This window comes from Urocampus carinirostris, chromosome 11, assembly GCF_059441175.1.
Source record: "Urocampus carinirostris isolate Australia breed hairy pipefish chromosome 11, RoL_Ucar_1.0, whole genome shotgun sequence".
NCBI classification, from domain to species: Eukaryota; Metazoa; Chordata; class Actinopteri; order Syngnathiformes; family Syngnathidae; genus Urocampus; species Urocampus carinirostris.
In genome coordinates this window covers 11,322,999-11,338,261 of record NC_142359.1, presented here as the reverse complement: position 1 = coordinate 11,338,261, position 15,263 = coordinate 11,322,999, and the positions used below count along the sequence as shown (strand labels likewise).

The 15,263-nt window shown below is 40.3% G+C and overlaps 1 protein-coding gene across 4 annotated transcripts in view; it reads left to right on the top strand.

Annotated features, from left to right (window-relative positions):
* The window catches only part of wnk1b (WNK lysine deficient protein kinase 1b), an 80,851-nt gene that overhangs the window by 37,624 nt on the left and 27,964 nt on the right, over positions 1-15,263 (top strand). For 2 of the 4 annotated variants that reach the window (XM_088346609.1, XM_088346607.1), the window contains exons 4-12: positions 1,798-2,018; positions 2,090-2,247; positions 4,525-4,613; positions 4,984-5,123; positions 5,273-5,352; positions 5,415-5,591; positions 6,617-6,683; positions 6,761-6,957; positions 13,395-14,759. In XM_088346609.1, coding sequence (XP_088202735.1) covers positions 1,798-2,018; positions 2,090-2,247; positions 4,525-4,613; positions 4,984-5,123; positions 5,273-5,352; positions 5,415-5,591; positions 6,617-6,683; positions 6,761-6,957; positions 13,395-14,759 — 2,494 coding nt within the window. Of the gene's footprint in view, positions 1-1,797; positions 2,019-2,089; positions 2,248-4,524; positions 4,614-4,983; positions 5,124-5,272; positions 5,353-5,414; positions 5,592-6,616; positions 6,684-6,760; positions 6,958-10,772; positions 11,064-13,394; positions 14,760-15,263 lie in introns of all 4 variants that reach the window. The other 2 variants (XM_088346606.1, XM_088346608.1) reach the window with 2 other exon arrangements.

Genomic DNA, 15,263 nt, shown 5'->3' with positions numbered 1-15,263 from the left:
AGCAAGCTGAGAGTTGCAATTCACTCAGGGTGCTAGTCCAAAACCACTCTAGAAAGGCATGAAAAATTCCAATTGTTATGGGAAGTTGTTATAGGTCAACGTAAAGTATTTATGTCAAACACAAAATGGACCGTCTCTGACGATAGTGACAATAATGACAGAACTCACAAAGGTTATAATGTTCTCTGTTGAGCACTGGGGAAATAATGTTTTTACTTTGTAAGAGACTAATGGCATTCAATACTGTTGTGCAGCAATAGATTAACGCTTTTAAAATAATGGTGTGGAGACTTTGAATACTGGTACTTGAACGAGGTGCTGGAACCAAAGTATAGAGGGAATCAGTGGCAAAGTGTAGAGTGGTTGCCTGCAGACTGCCCATTAATGTAAACTATTAATTCCAAAAAAACTGTTGAAACTTGCAACTACTATTGAATTACATAGATCGTAATGTACATGCAATCATATAGAGTGCTTACTTCGTTGTACTAGAAATGATTTTCTTATGCTACCAGATATTACTAGAATTTTCTAATTGGAATTGGAAATCATTATTTTTATTAGTTTTTTACCAAGGCTTTTCTGTAAGCACATATGCGTGCTTGAGAATTTCTCAAACATCAACTGCACTCATGAGTTGGCATTTCTATTCAATCTTAAATGAACAAGATCAAAGTTTTGGCTTTCCTATCTAAAAAGACTTGCATAAGAGAACAACTTGATTGATCTGCTTTATGCCAATTAAAATGAATCGCCCGCTGCATGTTATAGCATGTCTTATCTCAGCTAACTAAATGAATTACTTGAATTACAGTTCAAAACAGATCCAAATTTCACATCATTAAAGGAGGTCAACCTAGAAAACCAGCAAACCCCGTATATATAATGCTAGACTGTCCTCTTTTGATCCCAATGCAGTGTTTTCCCTAGAATTTGACGGTCTTGTGGGGTCCAGGAGCTTGCCCTCCCCCAGAAAATTATGTTGTACATATTGAATTCAAACACATTGATCTGGTGCATTTTTAGAGCAGAACCCAGAAGCTAGAGCTAAGATGAATGTCTGTCCTTGTAAGGTTTTGCACTAGTTATGCAAGTTAAGTGCTCAGCAAACAAGTCACACCTACAATGCATGGTAAAGAGTTTGATAAACATGACTTGTTGAGCAGATTTTTATTTAAACTGTGAATAGCCCTTATTCACAAAAATCCTCAAAGGGCTGCATAGACCACCTTTACACCATCCCCTTGATATGAAACCTACACAAGGCCAAGGAATATTTTAAAAACCTCAGCATGAGGAAAATGAAAGACCCTTGAAAGGGGACTGCACACGGGGTAATGCTCTATCCAGGATAATCAGGCTGCAATGGATCTTGCAAAGGCATCGACAGACAATAAATACACAGATCCTCAACATGAACCATAAGTAATAACAGAATGCTTAGTTGACAGCTTTTTGTTTCAAAATTTGTTCTGATGCCGACGCTGTACTCTTTTAAGGTATCAAATCGGCGAGTAAACCGACCAAAATACCGATACAAGCTTTACATTTATTTAAATCTAACACTCAAATTGGTGATTTCGTAAATTACAGTTTACATAGCAGTACCACTGTTTTTTTGAGTTCTGCTATGAAAGGATGCCGATTCTTCTTGGTTTACAGCAGATTATTGTAACGCGCAATTTATGAGCTCCAGTTACGCCCCTGGCAGCCCACTAGAATCTTCCTATGTATGGGGAACACTGTCAATGACTGAGTTTCAACAAGGTCATTAAAAGACTTTTCTGTTTTCGGCAGCTACCTGAAACGCTTCAAGGTGATGAAGATCAAAGTACTACGTTCGTGGTGCCGGCAAATCCTCAAAGGCCTCCACTTTCTGCACACCAGAACGCCGCCCATAATTCACCGTGACCTCAAGTGCGACAACATCTTCATCACTGGGCCGACCGGCTCTGTCAAGATTGGTGACCTGGGTTTAGCCACCCTGAAAAGGGCCTCCTTCGCCAAGAGTGTCATTGGTAGGATGTCTTGCACTATTCTACAGCCATTTCAACAAAGGAAAACTTGACTTTCTGTTCTCTGTGGTCAGGTACCCCAGAGTTTATGGCGCCGGAGATGTATGAGGAGAAGTATGATGAATCTGTTGATGTCTACGCTTTCGGCATGTGCATGCTGGAGATGGCTACCTCCGAGTACCCCTACTCAGAATGCCAGAATGCTGCCCAAATCTACAGACGAGTCACGAGTGTGAGTGTTCTGCACCCCATGAGATATTTTGTTTGTTTTTGGATTTTAGTTTGGGCACAGGCACAAAAATACATCAATCAGGAATTCACAAAAGGATACAATAAACTATTTGCACCAAAAAAATTTGTACAGTACAAGTATGCAATACATTAACATCTTCCCAAAGGGAGAAAGCTGAAGCCAAAATTTTTAAGTGCCTATGCCTATTCCATTGTTTTCCTTGCAAAGGAGACCTATTCAAAATCAAAACAAGAAAACCGCACCATACCCCACAAAGGAAAATTACAAAACCAAAGAAATTACATTCAAAATTCATAATTATCACTAGTGACTCGTACAATACCCAAAGAAACTCTATACATCAATATTCTTTAGTATCACAATTCACGGATCTCTTAACCGCTAAGGTTGTAGGGGCACCACTTCCTGTGGTGTGTCTTGGGCACTGGTATCTGTTTGAGTTTTTTAATAGTATCCACATTCTTACTATGAGATTCTCATGGGGCCGTTTGAACCCAACTGATGTGTTGGGAGTCATTAGGTGACCAAAACCCTCAATTCCAATTCAATGGGTACCAATGTTAGAAGTCTTGGGTATGACCCGTCTGAGGCTCGAACCAGCAACCTCCCAGTCTCGGGCAGGCGCCCTACCCGCAATGCCAATAGCAGGAGAAGCTCCCTAATATATTATTTGTGTTTTAAACCAATATGATTTTCAAAATTGATATTTTTAAAGTCATCATCTGAACCATTCCATAAATGAATAGCTTTTTGCATGGCACAATGGCTTTTCAACATTGTGCAAGAATATTGGACCTATAAGTTATAGATTGGCCTGAGATGCTGAGTGTCTGCTCTGTAAATAAACAATTGTCAAATATTTGTTGGGAGTTGGTGCTTACTTGTTCTTCATCCATCCATTATCTGCATTGCTAATCCTTAGCATTTTCTTTATACACAACCTTTTGCACCATCCTAATTGGACTAGCGATTCTATATTGCTCTTATACATATTTCCTCAGATCTCTGCGGTAGTGAAATACTCATCAATTAATATGGGGTAATAGAAAATAGGTGGCCATCAGTATGTGCAACCTCAGTCTAATTTCTTTTAAGTCTCCATAAAACTTCAATAGCAGTGCGTGATTGGGTTTACGAATATTAAAATTGCATCAGTTCACCTTTTGGATCCTGATCATAAATTCAGTGCACGGCCCTAACAAGGTACTTTAGTTCACATGATTGTATCCTGGCTTCCTTTTTTCGTGAAGACAACCAGTTGGCCACATACATTGTTTTTCGAAGCACCACAGGGTGCCCTGCCCCCCTCATTGGCTAACTGATCCCCCCAATCCTCCTTGCCGTCACTAGTCCAGCCACCTTAACTAACCTTTCGCAGCACAACTAAATAACAAAGATTTAAAGGTTTTATTGAGGACAGGAATTAATGATGTTATTCTACTTGTCAATTTCTGATGGGAACACCTAACTTAATTTACAAGGACTGAGAACATCAATTGTGTTAAATCATTTTGCAAGAGCACCATTCTTACAGTTTTCGAGGCCATCTATAGTAGGTTATAGCCATCTCATCTGCTCATTGATTTGAAATATTCTTTCTAAAATAACCTTTTAAAAAGTACACAATCTTACTTAAGTCATCCCCTCGTTCTTTAATCCTTGCTGAGAGTAGCTTCTCTTTCCACCTGAGAATTTTTTACCTCCAGTCAGCCTTATAAAGCGCGCCTTTCATCTGTCATAACTGATAGCATTACCTTCCCCATCAGTGCTAATGTTGTTTGGCCCTGAAACTTAGGCGTGTGTGTGTGTGTGTGTGTGAGAGAGCTTGCAAAATAGACAGAGGGAAGTGAAAAGACTGAAACCATCTAATTAGTGAAATCATTGGAGGTAGCCATTTCGCTAGCTGCTTAAGGTTTTTACACTGAAATAAATATACCACCATTAATTTACCGATAATGACAACAAGCCATTCACGTTAACCTGATTAGACTTATGTAATTCAGTGCTGTGTAATTGGGAAGTGACAGTAATGCCTCATGTTTTCCCATTCATCTATTTTTTTTTTTTACAATATCCTGGACCTGCTGCTTGATTAAAGTCATGCGCATCTTGGGCAGTAAACATCTGAAGAGTTATTCTTTTAATTTTATTTCTATTGACATCCTTGAGCTTTATTACTTCCTCAGATAAAGTTAAGGCAAAATGTCCAGTGCATTTACTTATTCAATTAACATGTTTTTTCTTACTGTCACGCAGGGAGTAAAGCCTGGCAGTTTTGACAAGGTGGCCATTCCTGAAGTGAAGGAAATCATTGAGGGATGTATCAGGACAAACAAAGATGAGAGGTGCAACGCACACTCACGCATGAAATATCATTGTGCTCTTTATTTTGCTTTCACTTTTTCAAAGAAAAAAATCTATCCAAAGCATTTTTTTCTTTATTTGATTTTGAAGTTCACTGGTTTAACCAAACTATATGTTAAAGTTCTTTTTTATTCAGTTATCTCAGCCCAACTTATTGAAGCACTGAAGATGAAAAAAAATAATTGTTGAACATTATCGAAGGAATATATATAAGTTGTTTGCTCCTCTTTCATAAAATAAACATCATATCTGACTTGTTAGTCCTTCACAAAGTATGTCCAAAGTGTGTTTCTTCATCCTCTGTCTTTGTCCAAAAGGATCCCTCAAGCCTCCTGTATTTTGTTTCCCCAGATATGCTATCAGGATACTGTTGAACCACGCATTCTTCCAGGAAGACACGGGGGTTAGGGTTGAACTGGCAGAGGAGGATGATGGGGAAATGATTGCCATCAAACTTTGGCTTAGGATAGAAGACGTTAAGAAGCTCAAAGGTAAGAAGTAAAATCCTGCTTTTTGAGTCTAAAGTAATCAGATTACATCACAAATTCAAGAAATAAGACCTGCATTGCACATGCGTATGTTCATACACTTGGGTATGAATGCACTGTATTTCACCACTGGCAACTTTTTACTTTTCCAGGTAAATACAAAGACAATGAAGCCATCGAGTTCTCATTTGACCTCAACAAGGATGTTCCCGAAGATGTGGCTCAAGAAATGGTAGCTAAGGCAGGTTTGAGCTCAACGAGAGGGAAGTGTGATTTATGTTTTCACCTCTCTAGGTTGAGTCCGGCTATGTGGCTGAAGGTGACCACAAGACGATGGCTAAAGCCATCAAGGACCGTGTGTCACTGATTCGGAGAAAGCGAGAGCAAAGGCAACTGGTGCGAGAAGAGCAGGCAAAGAGGAAGCTTGTGGCAGAACAGCAGCAAGAGGCACTTAAAGTGTCACATACACCGGTTTGTTAATTTTGTAATATTAAAATAAACTGATATCGATTCTTCTTTCATGTTGGCAAAGGTTTGCCTTGAAAAATGTAGTAACGGACTCCACTATTTGTAATTATGTTCTTCAAATAAGCTTTACTTGTTGAACGCTAATTTTATCACTTCAGTATAATCTCAGACAAGTCTCCCAACAGGTTTCGCTACAAAATTCAGCCAAACTGTTTTCACAGGATCTGGTTGGAGTGCAAAATTTTGCTGGAATGCTCACAGACTGGTGATTGTAGAAAAACACCATGTTGACTTTTTTTTGTAAAGAATAAGCCTTGTCTCTTTTAATGATACGTGTAAGGCAATAGTTATTAAGCTAGGATATTTGAGCACATTGTTATGGAGAGCACTCTTTTTCAAGATCAGATTTCAATTGTTTTCAATAATTGTTTGAAGGGTTGGCCAAAACAGATCCTCGTGTCGTATTTTCCACACAGCATTATAAGGCGCTCCCACAAAAATGGTCTTTTGTCTTATATTGGTCATTTACAAGACCCATGGAATAAAAACTAAAGTAACAGCTAGCATATTCTTGTAATACCGCTCTGCATTTTATAAACTTACGGTAACTATTCGTGCAATGATTGATCAGTGAAAAATGTCGCTGGCAAAGATTGCAAAACTTTGTATGTAATGGGAATCGATCCTGGGTTGTGGGGGTGATAATGTAGGAACTTGACCAGTAGACCACGAGTGATAAAGATTACATATGAAAAGGTATTCGATTTTTATCTCATTATCACTATTTTTACTCTCGGTACCAGATACGAATGTTGGAGAATGGAGAAAACGGTCATCCTGAAAGATTTAAATAGACAAAAAAAGTACAACAAAGGAAACAACTCTTTGGTATATCAGATGATGAATCAGAATTTGTGTTTATATCTTTCATAACGACAATTAAATTTTCTAGCCAAGTTGTTTTTTTTTTAAGGTGCGCCTTGTAGTCCAGATAATATCTTTTTTTTCCCCTGTTTGTTTGTTGCCAGGTGGAGGTTGATGAGACAGAGGCAGAGCAACTACATCACTATCAGCAACTCGGCATCTCACACACAAGTAAGACACATGACTCCGATTAGAGAAGACTTAATATTCTTACATGAGACGCAATGTTCAATTTGCATTCGTTAAAGCCGAAGGAGGCGGTGACAACGGTCAGGGTTCCACTCAGTTCTCCAGCGACTCCCCACACTTGGGCCAGCTTACCATGTCCTACAGCTGCCCACCCGTGACACAGCCTCAGTCCCAGGGTCCTTACCCGTCTGCACCCAGTAGTGCAGCCAGCACGCAGCAACAGCAGTCGCTTTATCCTCAGCAGTCGCAACCACTGGTGAGTGCAGTTTTTCTCACTGTATAAACTTTCTGGTATGTCACATGCCCTGATGCAGTGGGATAATTTTTGCAGTGTTTGAATGAGCGTGCTTTTGCAGTGTTTGAATGAGCGTGCAGTTATTTGCCTGTGCATGTTTAATTTTTCAATATATCAGTCATTGGTGAATGTGCACTAAGTTTTATTCCACAAACTTTCAAGTTCTTATTTAATTTATCCTCTACTCTGTCCAGCATCATTTTATTAATGACCCTGTCCTATTTTTTTTTAAGCCTGGATTGAATTAAAACGGTGTTCCCAAAATTAGGGCCTGCCTCCACATTGGTTCAGCCCCTTGGGCAATACTAAAGAGCATTCTGACACACTTTTTTTTAACTTAAAATACGATTCAAAGTCTGGGTCATTTGTGGTTGTGACAGAATTTAAACCTGAGTCGCCATAGTGAGCACTGAACTCTCAGCACTGAACTACCAGTGATACAGATGACATATGGAAATACATTGGGTTTAATTTCATTATCACACTATCTTTAGGTACGGTAACATAGGCAGGGATCAGAATTTTCCGCGGATCCGCGGATTTCCGCTGTTTTTGAACCCCAAAGGCATTCCGACTTTTTCACTTTTTCTCTTGCGTAGCAAACAAATTCAAAATCCGACTGTCTCACTCTTTCCTTTATTGCTCTGGCGCATCCTGGCGGCCGTTAGAAAAATTGGCCGCATTGTCGCACAAGCTGCAGGGACTGAACTGCATTTGAACTTATCTTGCAGTATTTACAAAAAAATCAGTTATGTGGGCAAATTATTTTAATCTTCTAAAAATTTTACTTAAATGATAAATATAAGCATGGTTTTGGACAAGTAAATTGCCTAAAACCCAGGTTGGGGGGGGGGGGGGGGGGTGCTCCGCCCTGGTTTATTCCTGGACGCTGGCTATTTCAGCTGAAAATGAAAATCTCCATTCTGATCCCTGCATAGGGGAAAGTTAATTTGGTTGTGCATTTCATATGTTACCATGACAATGAATATAATTTGTCATCCATATCTGGTACTGTAATTTAATTGAATAGACGTTATTGTCATAAAAACATGTTGTCATTGTGAGTAACATGTGAATTGAACAACATAGTAAACATTTGTCTTTGGTACCGTGAGTAAATATAGTACGATAATGACATAAAATTGACTTCCTTTTCGCATACTCATCTATACCAATGGTGGTTCAGTGCTCTGACAACTAAACAAGTTTAATGTTCCTTGGACTTTTTTCCTGTAAAGAACCAGCAGTGTTATTTGGTTATTATCTATTTTCATAAATAGTGTTATTATTTATTTTCTGACTTTGTTCTGTGAAGAACCCGCAGTGTTATTTGGTTATTATCTATTTAATCAATAGTGTTATTATTTATTTTCTGACTTTTGTTCTGGAAATAATCTGAATGGTTCATTTGATTGTGGTTTTCTGGAAAACAATCATTTTTTACATGTAGGTACTCCTGTAATTGTCACACTTCTGTTCCAAGCAGTAAAGGCAAAAGTTATATGCCCCTTACATGAGTTTGGGCCCCCCCGTTTTAGAATGTCATTTTTTACTTTCTAGTATTTATTTCCAGAGCTGTTGCATTTTTTTTCAAATAGACGATTTAACTCCTCAACTTTTCGGGAATCGGAATTGTTTAGGACTTGTTCAGGTTGATGTTTATCTTTATATCACTATAATTTACTTTTATGCTCTAAAATCTCCACAATAACACCCAACAATTATTTTTATATAATGATATATAATTGTGAATTTACTAAAGTTAAGAAATTGTCAATTGAATACACTGTCACGGAGTATAAGGACCAGTCCACAGTTTGTTTGGCGCTTCTTAAATTAAATAGCTTTAATAGTTCTTAAGTGCAAATACTTGTGATTCCTCTTCTTCAAATTGAATTTATTTTCTTGATGATTGTTTCTGTGTTTCTAAAGTGAAAGAATGTTTGAAAAAGGCCAACTTATTTCAAATGTTTGATAATTATTTTTATTGGTTATTGCCTACAATGCTTTTAGAGTTTGTCTCAATCTGATTACTTCCACTTCCCCTCAATTTTACAGTTTTCTTTGAGAAAGTGCTTTTATGATAAGGGTAAAAAAGTCCATGCTATCTGCAAAGCACATAGTAAGGCTGAAGTGCGAGGAACACAAGCTCCTTTTCACAATTTCAGTTTAGGGGCGCCTTAGCTTCTCTCCAGCCACTCCCCCTCATTATGAATGGCCAGTTGGAAGCGATCATTAGAGGGAATGATGCAATATGTGTTTAGGTTGTCTTGTGGAATGTAAGTTCCTACCAAAAGTGCTGCAAGACGAGGACAAGCACAGAGGCGCAAAAGATGCCGCAGACGAGGAAGAATAAACAAGAGTTATGCGCAGCACACGACTGACGGAATATTTAATTCATTTAAACACTACAGTTTACTATCGTATAATATTGCAACCATTTGCATTAATTATATTTTAAAAGTGAGTGAAATCAAAAGAAAAAAACTGGTGGAAAGGGAAAAAAATTATTGCATGCTACATAATACATAAAGTGATGATGTGGTTAGCAGCAAAGACGTTTCGAATTCTTAGAAAGGAATCATTCCCTCGTCCTTTCTAAAGAAATAGAGGGGGGAGGAGGAAAAAGATTAGCAAAACCAAATATGGTAGGTGGAAAAGGAAGTAACAAAATTTGGCCCAAAATTCTTAAAGTGACCTTAAAGTCCAGAGTTCCTGGAGAATGACAATGTTTTCAAAACTTCAATGTTCCACGGGTAATAAATTTGTTCAAAATGTTTTTCCTTATGTTTTTTGACAAAGTCTGTTTGTAGCCATCCATAAACTTGTTGTATTTATATAACATATTTTCCGCACTATTTGTGTGCCCTGTGTATAGCTACGTCTATTTCTACCGCTCACCCTAACAAATAGCTCTAGGTGCTTTGCCGGGCTTCTTAGTGTTTAAAGTTTTTATTGTGGCTTTTCTTCATAAAGTGTCTCAACTATGAACATAGATTTTTAATGAGCTGCCATATAAAGGATTATTGAGCGAGTTATAGCCAAAACTGGGTCTGTAAGTGACACTTTGACTGTAAACTGTAGTTACATTGTGTTCTTTATATACGGGACCTAACCCTTCATGCAGTCAGGTATTGTTTCGGGTTAACATGTGCGATAATAATCTCCACATGTAACAAATTGTTAAGTGATTGTGTAAGTTATATTTTATCTCTGGCCCATATGTACTCATAAAAAGAGCCGTATATGGCTCACGAGCCATGGCTTCCAGACCCCTGGTATAATCAGAATGCACTAGGCTAATAACTGTTTCTGGCACTGTGAGTAAAAATGGTGTGATAATGAGATGAGCTCTAACACCGTTTTATATGTCATCTGTTCAACTGGTGGTCTAGTGTTAAAGTGTCGATGCTCTCACCTCCTCTATTCGGATATGATTCCTGCTGTATACAATGTTTATCTATTTAAATCAGCAATTTTAAAAAGATTGATCAACCATTGTACTATGACTGCTCAAATACGGTACATGAGAAAGCTCATATCTATAATTACTATATGCATTTCCAGTCTTATCCACCCTAATTTTTCGGTATGTAGGATGCACCAGGTTATAAGGCACACTTCAAATTTCTGGCAAAATTGAGGATTTTAGGTGGGCACTGTAGTCCGGAAAATATGGTATATTTTGTGCCGTTTTGTTATGTTGTGGCTGTTGTCATATCATTTTTACCTGTATTTTCCTTCCCTTTCGGTGCCAACGTCCTCTCATCCCGCAGCTCGCATCCCGTCGTTGTCGAAGCCGTAGCATGTCTGTTTGTGTGCCCCCCTCCTCCTATTCCCTTACTCCCACACTCCCGGGGCACCGCCGAAAGCGGCCCTCCACTCCTCCGCCAGACCTTTCCTCCTCTCCTTCCCTCTCCGGCACCACCCCTCGCACAACCGAGACGGACACTTTCGCCGAGCGCCTCTCCAAAGCCCTGGAGACGGTGCTTCCACTTCAATCCGCATCCTCGCTGCCCAGGGCAAGGCAGCGAAGGGCCAGTCTGCCCATCCTCTTCTCCAGCCCTGTAGGTTCAAAGCCCGTCGTCCTGCTGCGCCACATTTTGGTGGTGAGAAGCAGAGAATTTGGTAGAAAGAGATGACAAGAGCTCATGTGCAATTGTTTTGTGAGCCATCTCTTCTACCACTTCCCTTCTTCTGTAGAACTAGCACAGGATTTTCTGGCTTCCTAAAGTCTATAAAAAATGCACTAATATTCTTTGCAATCACTGTAAGGAAAGCAGATTCACAGGAAGAATTTAAGACAATGTATTACTACAATAATCCCTCGGTTATCGCGGTTAATGGGGACCAAAACCACCCGCGAAAAGTGAAAACCTGCGAAGTAGCGACGCCCCTTCAAAAATGCTTAAAAAAAAAGATTTTTTGAAAAAAAAATTATTGTATTTTATTATTATTATTGCTTAAATTTTTTTTATTTAAAAAGAATATATATTTTATTTTATTATTATTATTTTTTAGACCCGCGAAGCTCTGAACCCGCGAACGTGGAATCGCGAAGTAGCGAGGCCCCACTGTATATTTATTTGTGTATAACACGCATTTTTTTTACCCAAAAAAGAGCTCTTTAAAGTTTGGGTGTGCTTTATACACAAGGTTTTACGGTGTGATTGATCAGTCGAAAAATAAGTCGCTGACCTCAATTGCAAAACATCGGTTGCTACAGGAATCAAACTGGGGTCGCGGCAGTGAGAGTGCCGATTCCTAACCACTGGACCGTGAGTGATACGAAAAGGCATGAGACCTTATATCAATATCACACTATTTTCAGTCATGGGGCCCCTGTCTCTGGTCCTGAGAATAAAAATAGTGAGATATTGTGATCTGACGCCTTTTCCTTCGTGAGTCATATACTGTATTTTCGCCCCATGTTAAAACTTGCAGTCTTAGTTGCTGGTTCTATTTCTCTATTTAACACATACATACACAGCACACCTGATTATTGGGCGTGGGTGTCCTCTGCTATTGTAGCATGTTGTTTTGGTGAGGTTTTAGGTCACTCCTCTATGAAGAAAAGAACATGCACTGCTTCTTTGGAGAGCGACAAAGTCTGCACCTGTTTTTTGAAAACACAACACTGAACCTCAACTCCCGCGCACACCCCCTCTTCTCATGTTCGTCATGGTGTTGTCTTTTACGTCCGCCTTACAAAACGCACAGCGGGAGCAAATCTAAGTCTTGTGCTGCTCTATTTAAGTATTGATTTCAAAGTGCTAACATGTCGTTCTCTGTGACATTCGTCTCCTTGGAAATGATGCCTGCTTTTGCGAGAGCTTGAACATTAGTCCCAGCAGAACAGACTGGTTCACACTGATGCCAAGCGGTTGAAGTTCCTCACATCAATCTTTTGCATTTCGTTTGGGGAGGTTTTTGATGACACTTCGTTAAAGAAAACATACACATAAACACGTACAGCTCCCTTGGAGAGCGACAAAGTCGGCACCCGTTTATTGAAAACACAACACTGGACGTCAACTCTCGCATGCACACTTTTACTCATGTGACTCATGGCGTCCCCAGTTATGTCCGCCTTAGAACACGCACAAAGTGCTCTGCACGAAAGGGCGTTCCACACAATTTAAAGACGATTGAAAGACTTTTTTTGTGGGCCTTATGGTTGTGAAAATACGGTACATCACTGGTGTGGACAAGTGGTTAAGGAATCGCCACGCTCACCGCCGAGACCGGGGTTCAATTCCCATTGCATCCAACCACAAAGTTCGAGGTGAGAAAAAGTAAAAACAAATTTTCTTAGATTAGGGGTGCGCACTATACACGAGTTTGAGTTATACCAGATTAAATACGGTAGTTATTAGGACAAGGAATTATGTCTAAGTCCCCATAAGTGTTTAATTTATTTACAGTATATTGTTTCTTACATAAAAAGCATTATTAATCCCCAAAAACAAAATAAGATATATTTTAGTTTATTTGGCAGAGGAAACAATTATGACAGACACTGGAGTTTTGTTTTGTTTTTTTAAATAGAACAGAAACGTACATGCACAACTTCGAGTAAATTTTGTCCATTATATTTCATTCTGGCGTCGCAGTTGTTGTGCTGCTTTTCTTATTTGCTGGCATTGGCCTCCACCAAGAAAACTAATACAGAAAATATTCTGAGTGAAGATCCCAAAAATATATGGAATTACATAACATAGAAATTTCACCTTCCCTATTCTCTCCTCTTATTGTCTTTTTTCTTTTCTTTTAATAATTCCCTTTCTCTTTTTTTTCTCCTTAGAATGTTATTTTTTCTCACGTTTTTGCTTCTCGGGGATATTTTGTTTGTATTGGCTTTCTGGGCTTCCTAAATGTGCTGTATCTTATTGTCACAGCAGCATTCAATGGTGCACCCCTACAGTGGAGGAGCAAGCACAGGTGGACCAGCTGGGGGGAGTGCCGCTCTTCCAACACTGCCAGAGCCCCCGACAATGTTCTTCCCTTCCATCCCCGAGCGCCCTATTTCTTTCTCGCCTCCTCCCACTGCCCCCCCTAAGGCTTATAACACGCAGCGGCGGAAGAGCACATCTATTCTCGAGTCTCACACCCGCCACTTTCAGCCAGCATATTCCCGATATGGGAGCAGCCTGCACCCCTTCTCTGGTTTGGAAGGTGTGGATACGCCCCCTCTGTTCATGGTCAATCCTGGTTTTGCAACGGGCGCTCAGAGACTTGGAGTTGGGGAGCATTTGCATCTCACGGGGCAATCCGAGCAGACATTCTACAGCTATAAAGACCTGAGAGCAGAACACGATGAAGTTGTGAGGAGACTGAGTTTAAATCAAGCAGCCCTACTGGACCATTACGAGGCTATGGCGTATGGCGGCTACCCAATGACTGCCCATCAGCTGACACTTTTGAATTACCACCAGCACAGGCAAGCGGCTGCTACCGCCGCTGGTTTGGGCTATGATTCTGGTCCTCAGCCGGCATTCTTGCACCCTCACATCATGCAAAGAATGGGCACGCACAGTCCAATACCTCCGCCTGTTCCCTCCCTGAGCCAAACAGCTGGTTGCGCTGCTTCTTCTTCATCATCCGACGTGCAAAACCCCACATCATCTTCCACATATCCAATGCCAGCTCCTGTCATAGCCGAAGCACCTACGCCTACAGGTAGTGTTTTCGACTACCATCTTGCTGCCGTGAGTGATCCAAGCCTCCTGGCATCCAGACTCTATCGAGCTCGTAGGAGCTCAATGGATCTTGCCCTGGAGGAAAGCACCCCAACAGGCTCGTGTGGGTCAGGTTCATATGCTCGACTTCAGCCTGTAACTGAGGAAATGTGTTCCTTTGTTAGTCCTGAGCTGCCTTTACCACCAGGAAGTCTTTTCCTCCATCATTCTGGCCTAAACATCAAAGACAGAAGCCCTGAACCATCCAGCGATTCCTTACCATCTTCCGACGCGGGAGAGTACCAATCTCCTACTCCCACGTCCCGCCTTTTTGACTTCTCAGCCGCTCGTTCCATCCCGCAGTCCTCCTTAGCCGTACCCTGCGATCCAACAGAAAACCAGGCACATCCGTTGCAATGTTTTCTCCCTCACAGCCCAGCCTATGACCTGGGCGCCTCCGCACCCCAACAGGAGCAGCTCGAATCGGGTGCATGGACCGGCCCAGGAGGGAGGAGGGTTCCCTCCCAACTCGACATGACGTACAATGAGTCATTGCTGGCCATGCAGGCCAATAACCCCGCTCTGGTACTAAGTTCACATTTTCAGTGTTATACAAGCCTAAAGCCATGGGTCTGACTATATTATTGCACTATCTAATGTTGGATTTAGTGCTTCTAGTTAGTGTTGGCAAGATATCAAAAGTGAGATGGTATGATTTTGGACTGTACAATTTTAGTCCCATACAAAACTATTGCAAATTGCATATGGTAATTGTTAAATGATGATAATAGTAATTATACAAAGGAGCATTAAGGTAATTAGACCCATGTGCAATTCTTGTACTGATTCCCTAAAAAGCCCAACGCCCTCAAATGTTTTGTAAGTATTTAAATTTAACCCCTTTCAGTCGCTTCAACGCAGCAAAGCACATCTCAGGTGTCCTTTGTGAATGTCTCATTTTCATTCGTTGACAATGTTTTGGACATTCATCATTGCTTGAGACTTGCTCTGTCGGAGCAGCTTTTCAAAGAGTCTAAGCCTCCACTTTTGTTGATGTGTTGTTTTTATGCTATCTAGAACTAAGGTAGA